Source organism: Oncorhynchus mykiss, chromosome 14 (genome assembly GCF_057628025.1).
Source record: "Oncorhynchus mykiss isolate SJ-2025 chromosome 14, ASM5762802v1, whole genome shotgun sequence".
Classification (NCBI taxonomy): Eukaryota; Metazoa; Chordata; class Actinopteri; order Salmoniformes; family Salmonidae; genus Oncorhynchus; species Oncorhynchus mykiss.
Window position 1 is genome coordinate 3,483,242 of NC_143035.1, and position 23,252 is coordinate 3,506,493.

General features: G+C 44.2%; 1 protein-coding gene across 1 annotated transcript in view; it reads left to right on the forward strand.

The window, feature by feature from the left end:
* Positions 1–23,020, forward strand: part of LOC110488551 (X-linked interleukin-1 receptor accessory protein-like 2) — a 318,635-nt gene extending 295,615 nt beyond the window's left edge. The window contains exons 7-11 of the mRNA XM_036942676.2: positions 6,969–7,098; positions 10,933–11,078; positions 13,983–14,123; positions 14,610–14,786; positions 20,881–23,020. Coding sequence (XP_036798571.1) covers positions 6,969–7,098; positions 10,933–11,078; positions 13,983–14,123; positions 14,610–14,786; positions 20,881–21,581 — 1,295 coding nt within the window. The 3' untranslated portion in view covers positions 21,582–23,020. The remainder of the gene's footprint in view (positions 1–6,968; positions 7,099–10,932; positions 11,079–13,982; positions 14,124–14,609; positions 14,787–20,880) is intronic.
* Positions 23,021–23,252: the final 232 nt, after the last annotated feature.

The window sequence follows — 23,252 nt, forward strand, 5'->3', positions numbered from 1 at the left end:
CTGGCTCGCAGTCAGCGTTACAATTCATCCCAAAGGTGTTGAGTTGAAGTCAGGGCTCTTTTCAGGCTAATCAAGTTCTTCCACACCTATCTCGCCAAATTCAGATATTCATCTGTCGGACTGGCAGATGGAGAAGTGTGATTCATCACTCCAGAGAACGCGTTTCTACTGCTCCAGAGTCCAATGGGGACAAGCTTTCCACCACACCGGCCAATGCTTGGTATTGCCCATGATGATCTTAGGCTTGTGTGCGGCTGCTCGGCCATGGAAACCCACTTCATGAAGCTCCTGACGAACAGTTCTTGTGCTGACGTTGCTTCCAGAGGCAGTTTGGAACTCGGTAGTGAGTGCTACAGATGATTCTTACGCGCTACGCACTTGTTGCTCCTAGACATTTCCACTTCACAATAACAGTGCTTACAGTTGACCGGGGCAGCTCTAGCAGGTCAAAAATTGGACTAAATGACTTGTTGGAAAGGTGGCATCCTATAACGGTGCCAAAGTGAAAGTCATTGAGCTCTTCAGTAAGGCCATTCTAATGTTTGTCTATGAGAATTGCATGGCTGTGTGCTCGATTTTATACACCTGCCAGCAACAGGTGTGGCTGAAATAGCCAAATCCACAAATTTGAAGGGGTGTCCACATACTTTTGTGTATATATTGTATCTGTGACCAACAGACCCATATCTGTATTGCCAGTCATGTGAAATCTATACATTACGGCCTAATAAATGTATTTAAATTGACTGATTTCCTTATATGAACTGTAAGTCAGTCAAATCATTGAAATTGTTTCATGTTGCATTTATATATTTGTTCAGTGAAGTTGACAATGTTTTAGATGGGCTGTGGTTTTGAGGGAGTTTGGGATGGAATTTGGAGTGTATGTGTAAGTGGGTGCGTGTGTGTGTGTGTGTGTGTAGGGCCGTAACTACATATGAGGACACTGAAAAAGAAAATATAATAATCCAAATATATATTTTGTACACAATAAAGAAAATAAATTACTGGTTAACTAAATATTGCTCCCAGCGTTGTACAAATCGTTCATATTCTTGATCTGACTGAGTTCTAATTTCGCCTTTTTCCGAACAAGTGGAAACATGAAAAGTGGTTTGTTCATTATGTTCACAAGGTCACAAGGCCCTCTCATGGCACATCCCGAGGGGTTGAAACATGAGGTAATTTTAAAACCGTGCTGCGACTCCTGTTGTGTCTACAGACACCCCCCCCCCCCCCCCCCCTCAAAAAAATAGTAGTTTATAGAAAGTATTCAGACCCCTTGATGTTTTCTACATTGTTACGTTACAGCCTTATTCTAAAAATTATTCAATTGTTTTTTTCCCTCATCAATCTACATACAATACCCCATAATGACATATCAAAAACAGGTTTCTATCAATTTTTCCAAATGTATATACATTTTTTTAATCACATTTACATAAGTACTTACTGTAGTACTTTGTTGAAGCCCCTTTGGCAGCGATTACAGCCTCGAGTCTTCTTTGGTATGAAGCTACAAGCTTGGCACAACTGTATTTGGGGAGCTTCTCCAGTTCTTCTCTGCAGATCCTCTCAAGCTCTGTCAGGTTGGATGGGGAGCGTTGCTGCACAGCTATTTTCAGGTGTCTCCAGAGATGTTTGATCGGGTTCAAGTCCGGGCTCTGGCTGGGCCACTCAAGGACATTCAGAGACTTGTCCCGAAGCCTCTCCTGCATTGTCTTGGCTGTGTGCTTAGGGTCGTTGTCCTGTTGAAAGGGGAACCTTCGCCCCAGTCTGAGGTCCTGAGCGCTCTGGAGCAGGTTTTCATCAAGGATCTCTCTGTACTTTGCTCCGTTCATCTTTCCCTTGATCCTGACTAGTCTCCCAGTCCATAATGCTGAAAAGCATCCCCCATAGCGTGATGCTGTCACCACCATGCTTTACCATATTGACGGTGGCAGGTTTCCTCCAGACTTAACACTAGGCATTCAGGCCAAAGAGTTCAATCTGGGTTTTATCAGACCAGAGAATCTTGTTTCTCATGGCCAGAGTTCTTTACAGAAGGTGCCTTTTGGCAAACTCCAAGCGGGCAATAATGTCCCTTTTTTTGAGCAGTGGCTTCCGTCTGGCCACTCTTCGATAAAGGCCTGAAGTGCTGCAGAGATAGTTGTCCTTATGGAAGGTTCTCCCATCTCCACAGGAGAACTCTGGCGCTCTGTCAGAGTGATCAGCGGGTTCTTGGTCACCTCCCTGACCAATGCCCTTCTCCCCTGATTGCTCAGTTTGACCAGGCGGCCAGCTCTAGGAAGAGCCTTGTTGGTTCCCAACTTCTTCCATTTAAGAATGCTGGAGGCCACTGTTCTTGGGGACCTTCAATGCAACAAAGCAACAAACAACAAAGCAGACAATATTGCTCAATGGGTAGATTTTGCTTCGCAAGCTGCCAACACAAACACACTTGGCACAGTGTCCTTTACTCCCACATGCTGTGCAGTAAAGGTGAAGTAGCTAGATAGTGTAGCCAATATCAGGCCTGGGTGACAACTAAAGCACACTTATTGTAGTGATGTTCACAGAAAATCAAATCAAATTTTATTGGTCACATACACATGGTTAGCAGATGTTATTGCGAGTGTAGCGAAATGCTTGTGCTTCTCGTTCCAACAGTGCAGCAATATCTAACATGTAATCTAACAATTCCACAACAACTACCTAATAGACACACATGTAAGTAAAGGAATGGAATAAGAGTATATACATAATTCTTTTTAAATTAAAAGGATTTCACCTTTATTTAACCAGGTAGGCCAGTTGAGAACAAGTTCTCATTTACAACTGCGACCTGGCCAAGATAAAGCAAAGCAGTGCGACACAAACAACAACACAGAGTTACACATGGAATAAACAAACGTACAGTCAATAACACAATAGAACAAGTCTATGTATAGTGTGTGCAAATGGGGTAAGATAAGGCAATAAATAGACCATAGTGGATAATAATTACAATTGAGCAATTAAACACTGGAGTGATAGATGTGCAGAAGATGAATGTGCAAGTAGAGATACTGGGGTGCAAAGGAGCAAAAAAAGAAATAACAGTATGGGGAGGAGGTAGTTGGATGGGCTATTTACAGATGGGCTATGTACAGGAGCAGTGATCTGTGAGCTGCTCTGACCGCTGGTGCTTAAAGTTAGAGAGGGAGATATGAGTCTCCAGCTTCAGTGATTTTTGCAATTCGTTCCAGTCATTGGCATCAGAGAACTGGAAGGAAAGGTGGCCAAAGTAGGAATTGGCTTTGTGGGTGACCAGTGAAATATACCTGCTGGAGCGCGTGCTACGGGTGGGTGCCTCTATGGTGAACAGTGAGCTGAGATAAGGTGGGACTTAACCTAGCAAAGACTTATAGATGACCTGGAGCCAGTGGGTTTGGCGATGAATATGAAGCGAGGGCCAGCCAACGAGAGCATACAGGTCGCAGTGGTGAGTAGTATATGGGGCTTTGGTGACAGAACGGATGTCACTGTGATAGACTGCATCCAATTTGCTGAGTAGAGTGTTGGAGGCTATTTTGTAAATGAAATCGCTGAAGTCAAGGATCGGCAGGATAGTCAGTTTTACGAGGGTATGTTTGACAACATGAGTGAAGGATGCTTTGTTGTGAAATAGGAAGCCGATTCTAGATTTAATTTTGGATTGGGGATGCTTAATGTGAGTCTGGAAGGAGAGTTTACAGTCTAACCAGGCACCTAGGTATTTGTAGTTGTCCACATATTCTAAGTCAGAATAGTGATGCTGGACGGGCGGGCAGGTGCGGGCAGCGATCGGTTGAAGAGCATGCATTTTGTTTTACTTGCATTTAAGAGCAGTTGGAGGCCACGGAAGGAGAGTTGTATGGCATTGAAGCTTGTCCAAAGAAGGGCCAGAAGTATACAGAATTGTGTGCATAGAGGTGGATCAGAAAATCACCAGCAGCAAGCGCGACATCATTGATATATACAGAGAAAAGAGTCAGCCCGAGAATTGAACCCTGTGGCACCCCCATAGAGACTGCCAGAGGTCGGGACAACAGGCCCTCCGATTTGACACACTGAACTCTGTCTGAGAAGTAGTTGGTGTACCAGGCGAGGCAGTAATTTGAGAAAGCAAGGCTGTTGAGTCTGCCGATATGAATGTGGGGATTGACAGAGTCGAAAGCCTTGGCCAGGTTGATGAATACAGCTGCCTAGTATTGTCTCTTATCGATGGCGGTTATGATATTGTTTAGGACCTTGAGCGTGGCTGAGGTGCACCCATGACCAGCTCGGAAACCAGATTGCATAGCGGAGAAGGTACGGTGGGATTCGAAATGGTCGGTGATCTGTTTGTTAACTTGGCTTTTGAAGACCTTAGAAAGGCAGGATAGGATAGATATAGGTCTGTAACAGTTTGGTTCTAGAGTGTCTCCCCCTTTGAAGAGGGGGATGACCGCGGCAGCTTTCCAATCTTTGGGGATCTCAGACGATACGAAAGAGAGGTTGAACAGGCTAGTAATGGGCATTGCAACAATTGCATAAATATATGGATGAGCAATGACAAAGTGGCATAGGCAACAAAAATGAAATGCATTTCACTTCATTAGAACCATGAAATGAGATTCTCAAAGCTTAAAAGAACCGTTTAAAACTGAATGACTATCTACGTTGCCTAGGACTCTCCTAGAACACAGAATGTCCTCGTCTTGATGGTATAAAATACAGTATATGCATATGAGATGAATAATGCAAAATATGTAAACATTATTAAAGTGGCATTATTAAAGTGACCAGTGATTTCAAGTCTGTATATAGGCAGCAGCCTCTCTGTGTTAGTGATGGCTGTTTAACAGACTGATGGCCTTGAGATAGAAGCTGTTTTTCAGTCTCTTGGTCCCAGCTTTGATGCACCTGTACTGACTTCTCGTTCTGGATGGTAGTGGGGTGAACAGGCAGTGGCTCGGGTGGTTGTTGTCCTTGATGATCTTTTTGGCCTTCCTGTGAGATCAGGTGCTGTAGGTGTGCTGGAGGGCAGGTAGTTTGCCCCCGGTGATGCGTTGTGCAGACCTCACTACCCTCTGGAGAGCCTTGCAGTTGCGGGCAGTGCAGTTTCCGTACCAAGTGGTGATACAGCCCGACAGGATGCTCTCAATTGTGCATCTGTAAAAGTTTGTGAGGGTTTTAGATGACAAGCTATATTTCTTCAGCCTCCTGAGGTTGAAGAGGTGCTGTTGCGCCTGCTCCACACTGTCTGTGTGAGTGGACCATTTCAGTTTCCACCTTCTCCACCACTGTGCCGTCGATGTAGATAGGGGGGTGCTCCCTCTGCTGTTTCCTGAAGTCCACTATCAAGTCCTTTGTTTTGTTGACGTTGAGTGAGAGGTTGTTTTGCTGACACCACACTGACACCTCCCTGTAGGCTGTCTCGTAATTGTTGGTAATCAAGCCTACTACTGTTGTGTCGTGTGCAAACTTGATGATTGTGTTGGAGGAGTGCATGGCCAAGCGGTCATGGGTGAACAGGGAATACAGGAGGGGGCTGAGAACGCACCCTTTTGGGGCCCCAGTGTTGAGGATCAGCGAAGTGGAGATGTTGTTTCGTACCTTCACCACTTGGGAGCGGCCAGTCAGGAAGTCCAGGACCCAATTCCACATGGCGGGGTTGCGACCCAGGGCCTCAAGCTTAATGATGAGCTTGGAGGGTACTATGGTGTTGAATGCTGAGCTATAGTAAGTGAACAACATTCTTACATAGATATTCCTCTTGTCCAGATGGGATAGGGCAGTGTGCAGTGTTATGGCGATTGCATCGTTTGTGAACCTATTGGGGTGGTAAGTACATTTTAAGTGGGTCTAGGGTGACAGGTAAGGTGGAAGTGATTTGATCCTTGACTAGCCTCTCAAAGCACTTCATAATGACAGAAGTGAGTGCTATGTGGCGATAGTCATTTAGTTCAGGTACCTTTGCCTTCTTGCGTACAGGAACAATGGTGTTGGCCATCTTGAAGCGTTGGGAACAGCAGACTGGGATAGGGAGAGATTGAATATATCCATAAACACACCAGCCAGCTGGTCTGCGCATGCTCTGAGTACGCGGCTAGGGATGCCGTCAAGACCGGTATGAAAAAAAGTCCCAACTTCGGCAGATAAGTTTCAAATTCTAACTCAAGTTTCTAGCCACAAACATAAACTAGCTGGAAAGGGCGCATCAGGTCAACTGACTGAACCGAATACATTGGTCTCAATTCTATTCTCGCTATGCGACATACGTCATCAGTTTGGGCACCAGGCATGTCCGTATAACCTCTGTGTGCTCCATTGATGTCTGTTTGTGCGGAGCTTGATTAATCATGCCTAGGAATACAAACGTGAACACTTTGTATTTTGAGAAAATAGATATTATGTAAAGAGTTTATGATTTTATGCAAAACATCATTACAACTGACTGAACATTCGCTGATGCCATGTGGCAGTGTGAATCATTTATCATATTTTCCCCCTTTCAGGGGTATGCCATTACAATTGTACAGATAATAGGCTATGTGTTTGTAGATCAACTGAGGTGAATGAACCTACAGCAGCCAAGGTGATAATGGCTGGGGTAATTTTAGCATTTTTTTGCTGTTCTCCAAATAGCATTTTCTGAACTGTTTTAGTTGTATAGAAATGCAGTAAATGAGCTACAACTTTCAGAAAATCCCCTGCCCCCTTTCCGGGCCTCATTTAAACTCAAACCCTTGTTACGGCCCTGTGTGTGTGTGTGTGTGTGTGTGTGTGTGTGTGTGTGTGTGTGTGTGTGTGTGTGTGTGTGTGTGTGTGTGTGTGTGTGTGTGTGTGTGTGTGTGTGTGTGTACCTGTGTGTGTGTACCTGTGTGTGTGTGTGTACCTGTGTGTGTACCTGTGTGTGCTTTCCTCAGTCCTCTCAAATAAACGCTGACCAGTATGTTGCTGTCCTTCCTTCCTTGTCATTCCAGGTATGCCCCTCAGTCTGGACTGTAAGGCCTTCTTCGGCTACAGCGGGGAGTCCAGACCTATCATCTACTGGATGAAAGGGGAGAAGTTTGTGGAGGAGCTGGCAGGCCACATTAAAGAAAGTGAAGTCAGGTACTGTATCTATCACTGCAAACTTTTCCTGTTTTTATTTTTCTGATGGTGGACATTGTAGTTTCTGCTTACATACAGATACTAGAGTGGATGTGACTGACAGTGTTACTTGTAGGAAGGAAAAAAAACATCCTCCCCAATATTATCCCCTTTAGGTCTGTGGAGTAATGTCTTGTGGGTGTGAAACATCATCAGGAGTCATTAGGAGTGTGATGTGCCAGCGGCCACATCCTGTGCTGTCCAGTGTGAGGTATTAACTATGACTGACAGCTTATAATACCTCCATCGGCAGGGGGGAGTTCTGCTTCAATATCAGCCCCAGGATTTGTACTACAGTCTAAAGGGGCAGAAGCAAAATCTTCACTCGTACAATGAGAAATCATGTAACATTAATTTAACAAAAGCAGACTGCTACCATTGAAAGTGGTAAGAGTGAGAGCTCCTCCTCTTGTTGGAAACGTTGATCTCCACAAAGAGAAGGAAGCTAGTAATTACCACATAAAGCTGTCGTGTAAATTGAACCAATACTACTAAATTACAAATAAAAGTCTCTCAACTCCCCAGCCTGGAGTAGAGAGAAGCATTTCAGAGTCATAAAGTACACAATGGATTTCAAAACAACTGAACTGACTCCTCCACACCAGAGCCCACCTCTACAATTAGACATCTGCTATCTAACGTTACTCCTGGCTCCCGCTCCTATCAACATCCAGTGTCTTCTCCCTGGACTGGCTAGGAACAATGCCTGTAACTGCCACCACACACGACCAAAACAAAACCAACCAATTTTTCTCTCTTACTAACCAAACAAGGCTGGATGTCTACAGCTGTACAGATGAGAGCGGGAAGATACTGAAATTAATTATGAAAAGCAGATAAAAGCACTTGAATGGTCAAAGGGGGTTGAGACAGAGGAGATACAGTGAAGAGTTATAATTTGTTGACAGGCAGACTGTAATTTTCCGTCTGCCTCAATATTGGTGAACGGCCCAGAATTATGACTAAGAAGGGAGAGTAGGAAAGGCTGCTTATTTAAGAGGGTCTAATAAACCCTAAGAACAAAGGCTGTGCCAGTTTTCAGGATAAATATGTTTGGGAATTCATACAAAGAAGTCCGGGTCAGGTTAGTGCAGTAAAATGCTCTGACCCAGTTTCTTTCAGCGCTCCAATGCAATCTGAGACAGAGGGAGAGAGAGATGGAGAGAGAGAGAGTGTGCATGTGTGTGTTTTGTGTGTGCGTGCTCGCGCACGGGCATGCACATGTGTCTCTGTCTGTCTTTGTCTGCACGTGTGTGCCTGTGTGCTCGTGGGTGTTTGTGAGGATGTGCGTAAACGTATGCGTGTGTCCGACTGTGAATATTCTGGAGAGTTTTAGCAAGTGGCTCGTCATTCAGAATGACCTCTCACACTGCACAAATCGCCTGTCAGAGCCGAGCATCACATCAGTCGTTCCCACTGACACTGCAAAGAGCTGCTCTGTATTTTGGGGTGGAGGAGTTGAAGTGCTCCTGTGGGGGAGAGTTTTTTTTAACGCCGCAGACTGACCATGTCTCCTCTGCTCCGGTTTTGTTTTCCTCCAGCCAAGCGGAGGAACACTGCCAGGCAGCAGGCTCACTAACACCACCACTAATTACACCATCGCCTCCTTTCCCCCACTAGAAGCACGTCCTCCTTCCTAACATAGATGTACAGGTTCGGATGCCGCAGTGTCGCCCACATGGCCCCTGTCCCTCACTCCCCCATCCCTCCCTCACTCCCCCGTACCTCCCTCCTCCCTGAGCCGTGACAGCTCAGCCCCCGCACTGCCGAGACACATCAATCTGCTGGCAATGGGCCATGGATTTGGCCCGAGACGGGGATTACCACGAATAACCCCCGTTCGCCATCCTGCGGACCGGCAGCACCACAAGTCAATCCAAGCCTGACAGACCCTCCAACCTCCCCTCCGCACAGCAAGCAAGTTGCCATAGAACGCCCCATCAGCCAGGCCTGGGCCGTCAGGCCGCCAGCCTCCCAGCTCTCCCTGGATAAACATACAAGACCACGTGACACAGGCCAACCCAGGCTGCGAGATGAGGCTAGAAAGGGTGAGGGGTGGGAGGGTGAAGCATAAGGATACGCACATACAAACAAACAAACATACATACATACAGTCGGAAGTTTACACACACTTAGGTTGGAGTCATTAAAACTTGTTTTTCAACCACTCCACAAATTTCTTATTAACAAACCATAGTTTTGGCAAGTCGGTTAGGACATCTACTTTGTGCATGACACAAGTAATTGTTCCAACAATTGTTTACAGACAGATTATTTCACTTATATTTCACTGTATCACAATTCCAGTTTACATTCACTAAGTTGACATTGCCTTTAAACAACTTGGAAAATTCCAGAAAATGATGTCATGACTTTAGAAGCTTCTGATTTAAGCTTCAATTTAAAGGCAATGCTACCAAATACTAATTGAGTGTATGTAAACGTCTGACCCACTGGGAATGTGATGAAAGAAATAAAAGCTGAAATAAATCATTCTCTCTACTATTATTCTGACATTTCACATTCTTACAATAAAGTGGTGATCCTAACTGACCTATGAAATTGAATTTTTACTAGGATGTCAAGAATGTCAAGAATTGTGAAAAATGTAGTTTAAATGTATGTGGACACCTGCTTTTCGAACATCTCATTCCAAAATCATGGGCAAAATCATATGGAGTGGGTCCACCCTTTGCTGCTTCTAGGAAGACTTTTCATCAAATGTTGGAACATTGGTGTGGGGACTTACATTCAGCCACAATAGCATTAGTGAGGTCGGGGGCTGATGTTGGGCGATTAGGCCTGGCTCGCAATTCATCCCAAAGGTGTTCGATGGATTTGAGATCAGGGCTCTGTGCAGGCCAGTCAAGTTCTTTTACACCGATCTCGACAAACCATTTCTTTATGGACCTTGCTTTGCTTTGAGTATTGTCATGCTAAAACAGGAAAGGGCCTTCCCCAAACTGTTGCACAAAGTTGGAAGCACAGAATCGTCTATAATGTCATTGTATGCTGTAGCGTTAAGATGTACCTTCACTGGAACTAAGAGACCTAGACCGAACTATGAAAAACAGCCCAAGACCATTATTCCTCCTCCAACAAACTTTACAGTTGGCACTATGCATTCGGGCAGGTAGCGTTCTCCTGGCATCTGCCAAACCCATATTCATCCATCGGACTGCCACCTGGTGAAGCGTGATTCATCACTCCAGAGAACGTGTCTCCACTGCTCCAATGGCGTGAGCTTTACACCATTCCAGCCGATGCTTAGCATTGTGCATGGTGATCTTAGGCTTGTGTGCGCCTGCTCGGACATGGAAACCCATTTCATAAAGCTCCTAACAGTTCTAGTGCTGACGTTGCTCCCAGAGGCAGTTTGGAACTCGGTAGTGAGTGTTGCAACCGAGGACAGACAATTTGTATGTGCTTCAGCACTTGGCGGTCCCGTTCTGTGAGCTTGAGTGGCCTACCACTTCGCGGCTGAGCCGTTGTTACTCCTAGAGGATTTCACTTCACAATAACAGCACTAGTGTGTGTATATGTACACATATACACAGACCGCATGCTCGCTGGCATCTGCATGCTGTGTGTGTGTGTGTGTGTGTGTGCGTGTGTGCGTGCGTGCGTGCGTGCGTGCGTGCGTGCTCTCCAGCTCGACTCTAATGGCAAAAGTCAACAGCAGGACTCCGGGGCAGAGTCCTGCTAAGTAGGATCTAAGTAGGATCTTCTATGCTCCGGGCTATGGCACCACCCCTGAGGTCTGTCTCTCTCTCGTCCTCCTCCTCCTCTACACAGGGTGTTGAAGGAGTATCTAGGGGAGAAAGAGGTGGAGCTGTCCCTAACCTTTGATGCGGTGGAGGAGACGGACCTGGGCAACTACACCTGCTTTGTGGAGAATCATATCGGGCGGAGGAGTGGCAGCGCCATCCTGCAGAAGAAAGGTATGCTTGGCCTCAAAACTGCTGCTTCTGCCTAAGCTGCTGCTATGACAGCAACACTTTAGGCTAACAGATTATGGGTAATGTCTCCCTGGGGAGGGGTGCGGCGGTGCAACGTCAGGCCTCAGCGCCATCCCACCTCCCTCGCCATCCCCTCCTGGAGGGGGGTGTCCCGCTGTGTCTCTTCTAATGGGACAGGTGATTAAAGCCACAACTAATGACGACCTTCCTTCTTCTGGTTCTGTCCTTCCAGAGGAGTGGTTAAGTAGAGGAGGGTAAACACCCAAGGATCACTGAGAGACACTGACAGTGTCCCTCTCCCTATCTCTCTATCTCTGTCTTTATCTGCCTTTATATCTCTGTCTTTATCTGCCTTTCTATCTCTCTTTTACTATTTTTCTGCATTTCTCACCCCCCCCCCCTCACTCTCCTTTTCCCTCTCCCGCTCTTGCTCTCTCCCTCTCTTTCTCACTCTCTCCCTTCCTTCTTCCCTCCCCCTTTTTCTTTCTCTCTGCCCCCACTTTCTCCCTCCCTCCCTCCCTCCCTCTCTTTCTCTGATTATGCGTAGGGAGGAGCACAACCTCTGACTCATGCTAAGCAGTTAATTTAGTTCAGACTCAGCCTAAGATTGGTCAGAGGAGACAGGGGGTACCATTGTCACATAGTATTCGTGCAAGTAACAGTCAATTAGGGGTGAGAGCATTATCTCCGTTTCCCATTTGGGCAGTGACTAATTAAAACCCCATTTCCTCCTGCCAAATTTGTCTAATAATACTGTGTCATTCTATATGTATCATTCAATGAGGGTAAAGGTAAGGAACCTGGCTAAACTGAGATGTATATTTGGAGAAATACATTTAGGAAGCGATCGTATGGAGATGCATGTTGCTAGGTAGGTAGTGAAAACCATGAGTACTGAAAGAGCATGAGTTTGCAGACAGCAGACTTTGATCCCCGTTTCTCTTTGTCTTGGAAAGGCAGATATGCTTGAGTCACAGCTTTATAAGTGCATTGTAAACTAGATTTTGGCTGAGAGCAAATGTATGTTTCATAGCCTCAGCACAATGAAAAACTACAACTGTGAATTGTCTGCTTCGTATGCACCAACATAGTATTGTAGCAGGTCACAAAAGGGCAAAATTAGTCTAATGGAATCAAATATAATACTTATGTATTTTATGTTACAATATTTCATGAAAGATTCATCCCAAATGCCCTCCTAACCTCCCAAAGAGCTGAGTCATCATCTCAAGGCATTGTTGTGGCTTAAGTGTCTCGTTTCACAAGGAAAACAATTCATTCAAAAATGCATTTCAGACCCTCGAGCACATTCATATAGCCATGAATGAGGAAAACAGCGTAATTTGTACCTATTAACTTTAGGTTCGTCAGCATACAGTGTACTGTATAATTTTGATAGCCATTAAAATTGAGGAAAATATGTAAACAAATAGCATGTAGGGCAGCACAGACTAGATCAGACAAGTAGATCAGTGTTGGGGTAAAAAATGCATCCAAATATTTGGTCCATAAATATTTAATTCCCCATAAAACATGAGAAATCCTTACCGCTCCAGTTTTGAAATATTGCTCAGCAAATGAGTGTCATGAATATTCAGTATTTAAGTATTAGTAGGAAGTACAGAACTGTACTATTACTTTGGACATCAGTTTAGTTCAGTTCAGGTTTCTCCATGAGAAGGAATGAGTGGTCCTGTGTTCTACACTGTCTGGTCTTGGAGTGAGGCTACAGAGACCTCTACTGGCCACTGCTCACTGGGCTAAACACTAATCATCACGGCCCATAGAACACATGACAGAACACATGCAACATAATGGAGGAGCACATTATAATCAAGCATAAACATTGAGGGCTCTACTCACAGTATTGATCTGTGTTGTATACGTGTGGGATGTTAGAGTAATGCTTGTAGTGAATGGCATGGAACCTCCTTGTATTGTTCAACTGCAGCTGAATTGTGGTTTCACAGGGATGACTACAGGGCCCCTGTTCATAAAGCATCTCAGAGTAGGAGCGCTGATCTAGGATCAGTTTAGCCTATAGATCCTATATCAACACTTCTGCTCTGAGATGCTGTATGAATATAGGCCCAGATTGCTGAAGTGGTTTAGCTCAATAGGACATATACCTGTTTTGATAAAAACAGAATGTATAAGGAAATGGCACACCGACCCATCATCCCTCTCTTCTTAAAGGGTTTATGATTTCACAGATGAGTGCGTTCACACACCAACCTACCAAGTACCCGAGTGCTGTGTGTCAGTGACGAGTGGCCCGACAGATAGTGTAATGTCTGACAGATGCAGGATGAGAAATTATGCTGCTATCATCTGGAGTGACTGCAGCTAAGATTTATGGCTCATATTTGGTGAATGGCAGCAGAGCAAACATGAACGATTATAGCTAGTTTTGCACCCCCTCGGCCCCCTTTCATACACACGTACGCACGCACACACCTTCAATATTGCGTGTGAAAGCATAGAACGAAGAAATGTTCTCATATCTCTGTCTTTCTGCTGTGTTTCTCATAAAGAATATATATGACAGTTCAATTGAACTCAATTCAGATGAATGCTTGGTTCTGCATGCAGTATTTCCTCACAGAACACTTGGAAATGACTTAATTGAACCCTATAGGCCCCCAAGACCTGTGAACGTAAGCTTCTGTTGACATTGCAACGAAAACACTCTTTAGTAGAAAGATACAGAGGAATTGTGGTAGGGGAAAATGTCTTGAGTAATGTTAGTATGTTGTGGCAGTAAGTGTCTTATTTCTCTGTTTCTCCTCAGACTCTTCATATATCACTCTCTGTATGTTTATATTTGTTCTCTACCAGACATGTATCATATCTATCTTTCTGTTCTGTCTCTATCTCCTGTACCAGACATGTACAGGCTAGAGCTGGCTGGTGGACTAGGGGCCATCCTGCTTCTTCTGGGCTTCTTCACGGCCATCTACAAGTGCTACAATGTGGAGATCATGCTCTGCTACCGGAGGCACTTTGGGAGCGACGAGACAGAGGACGGTGAGTGTGTGTCACCTGGGGCTGGGCTGGGTGTGTCCTACGCGACCAGTTCTGGGCCTATAGCCCACCCAGTGAGATTCTCAGAGCAGGGAAAAGGTCAGTCACAGCTCTCAGCGCCCCCGGAGACTGTAACAAAAGCGGTATTCTCACCGTATTAAGGATTCATGCGAGAGAAAAAAGTATCTGTTTGAAATTCATGAGAACTAGAGCTGATGCTCCTTATTTTAGTGACACAGAATTACTTACCATTCTGGCCACTTATCCCATAGTTGTCTGTATCCACACTTCTTTGTTTTAGGATTTAAGTTTCACATTTATATGACATGGTTGTCACTTTCTAGGATAGATCCCCTTGCTATACATTCACAATAGAGACATACAGCATTTTTGTTGTTAAACAACTATGTCATGTCATACTCATATTCATCTAGAATTCTCATTTGGTAACAGAAAACTGTCTCTTTGTCTTTGTCTCTTCACCCACAGACAACAAGGAGTATGATGCATATTTGTCCTACACCAAAGTGGAGCTGGATTCGATGAACAGGGGCTCCAGTGAAGAGGAGCAGTTTGCTCTGGAGATCCTCCCAGATGTTCTGGAGAAACACTACGGATACAAGCTCTTCATCCCCGACCGGGACCTCATCCCTAGCAGTCACAGCAGTGAGTGATCCCTCCCATCCCTTCGCCCCCCCCCCCCCCCCATCTATATCCGTCATGGGAGGGCATCTCTTTGTGATCTAGGTCTACCTCTATCCATCTCGCTCTCTCTCACTCTCTTCCTTCCTCCCTCCCTCTATCTATCCATCCATCCATCCACCCATCCCTCCCTCTCTCCATCTCCACAACTCTGTCCCTAGTGGGAAGGCTTCCACCCACTGCCCAGAATTCATTTGACTGTCAAGAAGAATCAAGACAGACGCACATCTTAATCTCCTTTGCCGTGGCTGTATTTGTTCTGTCATCGCCAATATAAGGGTGGTGTGTGTTGTGGTGTGCTTTGAGGGCCTGCATATACTGTGTTATCTGTCAATGATGGATCTCCCATCTCCACAAGGCAGCTACTGTACCGTTTATTGGTGTTGGCATCTTATTTGGGAGTGTAATTGGTGTAAAATAGTTACATGTATGGTAAAAGCAGCGAGGAACTGTAATTCAGCAACTGTATGTATGGTTTACCAGTACATTACATAAGCTTGATGTACAGTGCATTCGGAAAGTATTCGGACCCCTTGACTTTTCCACATTTTGTTACGTTACAGCGTTATTCTAAAATGGATTTAATCGTTTTCCTCCCTCATCAATCTGCGCACAATACCCCATAATGAGATTTTTAGAAATGTTTCCAAATGTATCTTTAAAAAAATACACAAGTACTCAGTACTTTGTTGAAGCACCTTTGGCAGCAATTACAGCCTCGAGTCTTATTGGGTATGACGCTACATGCTTTGCACACCTGTATTTGGGGAGTTTCTCCCATTCTTCTCTGCAGATCCTCTAAAGCTCTGTCTGGTTGGATGAGGAGCGTCGCTGCACCGCTATTTTCAGGTCTCTCCAGAGATGTTCTCTCCAGAGATGTGGTTTGGGTCGTTGTCCTGTTGGAAGGTGAACGTTCACCCCAGTCAGGAAAACAACCTCACACTCAACGTCAACAAAACTAAGGAGATGATTGTGGACTTCAGGAAACAGCAGAGGGAACACCCCCCTATCCACATCGATGGAACAGTAGTGGAGAGGGTAGCAAGTTTTAAGTTCCTCGGCATACACATCACAGACAAACTGAATTGGTCCACTCACACAGACAGCATCGTGAAGAAGGCGCAGCAGCGCCTCTTCAACCTCAGGAGGCTGAAGAAATTCGGCTTGTCACCAAAAGCACTCACAAACTTCTACAGATGCACAATCGAGAGCATCCTGGCGGGCTGTATCACCGCCTGGTATGGCAACTGCACCGCCCTCAACCGTAAGGCTCTCCAGAGGGTAGTGAGGTCTGCACAACACATCACCGGGGGCAAACTACCTGCCCTCCAGGACACCTACACCACCCGATGTCACAGGAAGGCCATAAAGATCATCAAGGACATCAACCACCCGAGCCACTGCCTGTTCACCCCGCTATCATCCAGAAGGCGAGGTCAGTACAGGTGCATCAAAGCTGGGACCGAGAGACTGAAAAACAGCTTCTATCTCAAGGCCATCAGACTGTTAAACAGCCACCACTAACACTGAGTGGCTGCTGCCAACACACTGACACTGACACTGACTCAACTCCAGCCACTTTAATAATGGGAATTGATGGGAAATGATGTAAATATATCACTAGCCACTTTAAACAATGCTACCTTATATAAATGTTACTTACCCTACATTATTCATCTCATATGCATACGTATATACTGTACTCTATATCATCGACGGTATCCTTATGTAATACATGTATCACTAGCCACTTTATACTATACTATGCCACTTTGTTTACATACTCATCTCATTTGTACATACCGTACCCGATACCATCTACTGTATCTTGCCTATGCTGCTCTGTACCATCACTCATTCATATATCCTTATGTACATATTCTTTATCCCCTTACACTGTGTACAAGACAGTAGTTTTGGAATTGTTAGTTAGATTACTTGTTATTACTGCATTGTCGGAACTAGAAGCACAAGCATTTCGCTACACTCGCATTAACATCTGCTAACCATGTGTATGTGACAAATAAAATTTGATTTGATTTGATTTGATTTGAGATGTTCGGTAGAGTTCAAGTCTGGACTCTGGCCGGGCGACTCAAGGACATTCAGAGACTTGTCCTGAAGCCAGTCCTGCGTTGTCTTGGCTGTGGTTTGGGTCGTTGTCCTGTTGGAAGGTGAACGTTCACCCCAGTCTGAGGTCCTGAGCGCTCTGGAGCAGGTTTTCATCAAGGATCTCTCTGTACTTTGCTCCGTTCATCTTTCCCTCGATCCTGACTAGTCTCCTAGTCCATGACGCTGAAAAGCATCCCCCACAGCATGATGCTGCCACAACCATGCTTCGCCGTAGGGATGGTGCCAGGTTTCCTCCAGACCTGACGCTTGGCATTCAGGCCAAAGAGTTCAATCTTGGTTTCATCAGACCAGAGAATCTTGTTTCTCATGGTCTGAGAGTGCTTTAGGTACCTTTTGGAAAACTGTGCCTTTTACTGAGGACTGGCTTCCGTCTGTCCACCCTACCATAAAGGCTTGATTGATTGAGTGGAGTTTTCCCATCTCCACAGAGGAACTCTGGCGCTCTGTCAGAGTGACCATCGGGTTCTTGGTCATCTCCCTAACCAAGGCCCTTCTCCTCCGATTGCTTAGTTTGGCCGGGCAGCCAGCTCTAGGAAGAGTCCGGGTGGTTCCAAACTTCTTCCATTTAAGAATGAGGGAGGCCACTGTGTTCTTGGGGACCTTCAATGCTGCAGATAGTTTTTCGTACCCTTCCTCAGATCTGTGCCTCGACACAATCCTGCCTTCGGAGCTCTATGGACAATTCCTTTGACCTCATGGCTTGGTGTTTGCTCTGACATGCACTGTCAACTGTGGGACCTTACATCGACAGGTGTGTGCCTTTCCAAATCATGTCCAATCAATGAAATTTACCACCGGTGGACTCCAATCAAGTTGTAGAAACATCTGAAGGATGATCAATGGAAACAGGATGCACCTATGTAAATAAAGCATTTTTATTTTATTATTATAGTTTTTTATTTTTAAAACATTCGCACAAATTTCTAAAAACCTGTTTTCAATTTGTCATTATAGGGTATTGTGTGTAGATTGATTAGGGTGGAAAATGTATTTAAATCATTTTCGAATAAGGCTGTAACGTAACAAAATGTGGATGAAGTCAAGGGGTCTGAATACTTTCCAAAAAATTATTATATTATATTCAATTATATTCCCACCTTGCACTACAAATATATTGCAAACTAATGTCCATTCCTTGCATAATTTAACATGCAGTGAATTCAAAATAAATCAAAAACTCCTTAGGCTGGTCAAAGCCATGCTTACATAAATAAACTGCTTTCTAAGTGTGTTTGCTCGCTGGCACACCATGGGGCTCAGTAGGGTGTATTGATAGTGCTGCATAGGTAATGAATTATAGAGAAGTGTTCAGTTCCTTGAGAGGCAGGCTGCCATCATTAGTACCAACGCACTTACAGATCAGGCCAACACGACCAAATAACAACGTGTTTAAATGCCTCATTTAGAGAGAGAGAGAGAGAGAGAGAGAGAGAGAGAGAGATATTAATTGATTTATGTAATCATCAGCATATGAAAAACGGGGAGAGACATTTTTTAAAATAGCACTCTAGCTCAGTCCCGCCCATACAAATTGTACTATTTATGCAGAGCAAATTGACCGTGAAATTGCAATGTGTTGTTGCTCTTCCATCATTAATTTGGTTAGGAACTGGCAAGAAATGAAAGGAAGAGCATTTCAAATCAAATCCACCAACATCGCAAGGTTAACATATTTATACATATTTCATTGCCAATTAAACATCTGAATGTCTATTAAATTAATATCAATGGATGTTAATGTAACATTGTAGAGATATGAATCTATCTGACCCTTTTTGAGCTCTCTCAGTATGGTGCCTCTGTATTCGCAGTCTGAACATTACCCCCAATCCATATTTATGGTTGAATCTATTAGGGATATGTCCATGAAAAACACAACATTATCTCAATATCCATACTAGACGAGACTTGGGGCCCTGCAGGAAAAACAACACATAACAAAGGGTTGAGCTGCTACCCCCGCTAAGTGTATCCTTTATTTAACATTGGCCTCATTATTTCTCCACTACATATTGCTAAAGTTTTATACACAAGTAAGGAGAAAGGATCTCATTTGCGAAGGCTTGCTTTGGTGCTCCCTGTGCTCAGAGTACTATTTTCAGGCGGCCGCTAATACCTCCATATTGAAAAAGGTCTGACACGCTATCTTTCATCATAAGCCAGAAAAAAAGGTTGATAGACAGTCTCAAGCTCCTTTAGCTCCGGTGCCACTGCCACATAATGTGTGTGGTAGATTACTTTGAACAAAGTCCCCCACACAGCACATTCTTCAGCTGAGGTCGCTGCCTCTTAATATGTGCGAGGGGAGATCCCATTCCCCCCATAAAAAAAAGCATTTCTAAGTGAATAGCCTAATACAAGACAATCTTGTATATGTCATCTTTTCATGGTAAGCCACATCGATTAAGCTGCGTGGGTGTAGAGGATGATCATTCAAATGTAAATTGGGTCCGAGTAACATTTAGTTGGAATTACATCAGACTTAACTCACTCTTTAGACTAGATAATGCAATTGTGTGCTGCCTGAGGGGAAGTGTGGTGTTTTTTTTTAATAGCCTTCTATATTCAGGGGTTTATTCTTAAATACATGCTCCATTAACCACAGTCTGGATACTGTGCTGTGTAAAGGAAGTTGGAGATCTGGGCCCGTGTCCACAAAGCATTTCAGAGTAGGAGTGCTGATCTAGTATCAGTTTTACCATAGATCATAGTGAATAGGATTACATTGACAGATCCTGGATCAGCACTCCTACTTTAGGTTGCTTAGTTTGGCCCAACAATAAAAAGATGATGTATCAAGTGTTTTGTTTATTTTCATTTTTTCTTTCTCATGATCTCTGTTATAATGCTATTATTGGGATTAGGCTTTATGTTGACGTTCATGCTAATCGTCGTACGTATAGGAATGTGCGTTTATAGTAGGATATGGAGGTGGGGCACAAGTCGTGTGGTGGCGCGGGTGCCTGGGGTGGTGTTGGGTGTCAGGAAGGAAGACTTGGGGTTTAAGGGTGTGGTGTGGTGTGTGGAGCAATGTGTGTGTAGCAGTGGGGTGGACGGTTGAGGTAGAGGAGTGCCAATGTGTGATGTGACACGTGCAGGTGTAAAAGACAGGGCCCCTGCGGGGGAAGGCAGGACACTCTGGACCATTACCCAGCCTGAGCCAGCCGTCCGCTTAGAGCTAATATGGAATTTACCTCTTTACATCTCTCTCTCTCTCTCTCTCTCTGTCTCTCTCTCACCCTTCAACTTCCTGTTTTATATGACTCATAGCCACCCTCTATTTAGCAGTGTACATGTTTTGCCTGCTTTTCAACAGGCTAATGACATTGCTATTGGAATATTCTCACGTACAGGTTTAGGATTAATACGTCCGGGTAGTGAGAAGCCTATATTGACTGAAATGATGTTTTTTTAAAGTGTGGTGTTGTCCTGATGTTGTCTGTTTGGCGCTATAGTGGGAATAGTTATAGGGGGTGTAATGTGACGTAGATCAGAGTGTTGGTTGCTTCTGTGTTTTGTAATGTCTCGGGGTGTTGTCTTAGACCTGCAGCTTCATGCTGCTGTTATCTCAATTCTAAATGGACAAATATGAATGTTTTGTTACATGCTATTTTTTGACATGCTCTCTCTTTCTTTCCCTTTCTCTGTATCATTCTGTATTTCTCCCTCTCTCTGTATCTCTGTTTCTTTCTTTCTTCCTCTCTCTCTCTCTCTCTCTCTCTCTCTCTCTCTCTCTCTCTCTCTCTCTCTCTCTCTCTCTCTCTCTCTCTCTCTGTATCTCTCTCTCTCTCTCTCTCTCTCTCTCTGTATCTCTGTTTCTTTCTCTCTCTCTCTCTCTCTCTCTCTCTCTCTCTCTCTCTCTCTCTCTCTCTCTCTCTCTCTCTCTGTCCCTATTTCTCTTTGTATGTCTCTCTCTCTTCTCCAGTCTACATTGAGGACCTGGCGCGAAGTGTGGAGCAAAGCAGGCGGCTGATCATCGTGTTGACTCCTGAGTTTGTGGCCAAGCGTGGCTGGAGCATCTTCCAGCTGGAGACACGGCTCCACAGCATGCTGGTGACAGGGGAGATCAAGGTCATTATGATTGAGTGTGCTGACCTCAAGAGCGTCATCAACTACCAAGAGGTGGAGGCCCTGAAGAACACCATTAAAGTGCTCACCATCATCAAGTGGAGGGGCCCTAAGAGCAACGAGCTCAAGTCCAAGTTTTGGAAGCAGGTGATTTACGAGATGCCGGTAAAGAGGAAGGAGATGCTGTCTCGCCGGCAGGTGCTTGACTCCGGAGAGCAGGGCCTGTTCGGCGACCTGCAGACGGTCTCCACCATCGCCATGACGACCACGTCTGCCTCGCTGGCGCCCGCCCACCATGCCGAGATCCCAGACTTTAACCAGGCCGGCCACCCCCAGATGAGACACTACTGCACCCGTAGTTATGAGTATAAGATGCCCGGTTCCCCCTTGCAGATAGCCACCTTGAGTAACCGTCACATGTACTGCAATATCCCCATGACGCTGCTCAACGGACAGGTGAATCAGAACAACACGATGGGAAAGAGCAAGCAGGAGATCCACTTGAACAGCACATTCGTCCCTCTATCTGGAAGGGAACTCACAAGTGATATCTGGTAGACTGATATTCAGCAACTGGCTTGATGGCACCATTTTTATTTATTTATTTGAGCTTTTTTTTATCTGCATGAAGACTCATTTAGACAAAACACTGATTTAAAAAAAAAAAAAAAAAAAAACTGAACACAATCATTTCTCACGGACTACTTTCATTGGCGGTTAAATGTTTTATTTTTTTCCGTTCAGCCATAAGGAAAAAAGGGAAAAAAAGGAGTCGCTCCAGTCATCATTTTCTTACTTGAAAAATGTCTCCTTTTCTGAGATAAGTAATACATTCAAAAACCTTGTTTTTAATGTTCAAGGTATTGTTATTATGTACAGTTTTCATATCTTCTATAAACATTAATGATAATTCCTTTGCGATGTTAATGGTGTATGAGTATGTGAGTGAATCCACATGAAATGATTCTGACCTGGGATACTTCATGGGAAAGGGGGACATTTCTCATTGCAGCACAATTCTGTAAAGACCGACTGAACACATTCTCTGTGAGCTTTAAACATTTTACAGTATATTTAAGCAAATCAATAATGTTTGAAGGTATTGTCATTGTTTGAGGCCAATTAAATATGAATATTTGAAATGTTTGATACAATATTTGTTTGAGTTGTATTCTGTGACTCTAGTTGCTGTCTCTTGATTTCTGCCTGTTACTTTGCTAATTCTATTTGGTAAAAACAAGAAGCCCTCATCAACTTTTTTTCGACTTCTCTCCTGAAATCCTCCCCTGCTTCTCATGCCTTCTTTCCTCCCTGTCGGCCATATTGTTTTCAGATTACTATTGAGTTGTCTCCTTGAGGATGACCTGCTCTCTAAAGGTTACAGATGGACTCAGTGTGGTGCTTTGGGAACCGATCGTAGTTTTGACTGACTGTATTGTAGAAATGGAATGGAACTGGGATCACCTGAGAGATATTTGCATTTGTATCTATTTCATTTCTTTAGTTTTGCAAAATGAGAAGAGAATAGTCTTAAAGAAGCTTCCTCTTCTCAGCATAAGTTGCTTTGCTGCTTCTATCCTGGCTCCACCCTAGAGAATTCATCCTATTTGTCTGCTTTGTTTTTTAATATAGCACCCTCTATCTGTCTCATTGCGTTATAGCCGAAATACCAAGATTGTAAAAAAAAAAATGACTTAGACAATGGTCTGAGCTTGGTGACCTTCAAGAGCAAACGAAAATACTAACCGCAGGAGGTCAAAGAGATTTCAACCATCAGTCTGAACCATTGCTGAACTGCCCACAGATGTCTTCTCCAACATCAGTTATAAATCCTACGTTTATTTAATGCCTTTTTTTTCTGTTTGCAAGCTGATGGATTTTGATAGTGATTCCATGCCATGAATAGCCAGGGCATCAATGTGCATATGATGAAATCAAATAAATAATTTTATGGGACCCTTGCGAATGGCTGTATATTAAATCATGTTGAAATCACACAGGTTGTTTACTGTTTGATTTATTCGTACTTTGTTTGGTTTTGATTGCCATTGTAATGCTGTCACTTTACCTAAGTGGAGTAATAATATTCATCTATTTGGTGGAGTACAATATGTCATGCTTTCAATGGTCATACATGTCAGCTACTATTGCATCAGGAGCTTTAGTCTTTCCAAGTCGCAAAAACGGAAATAGTGTATGTTTGTTTAGGCGGCCCTCTATTACCTATGG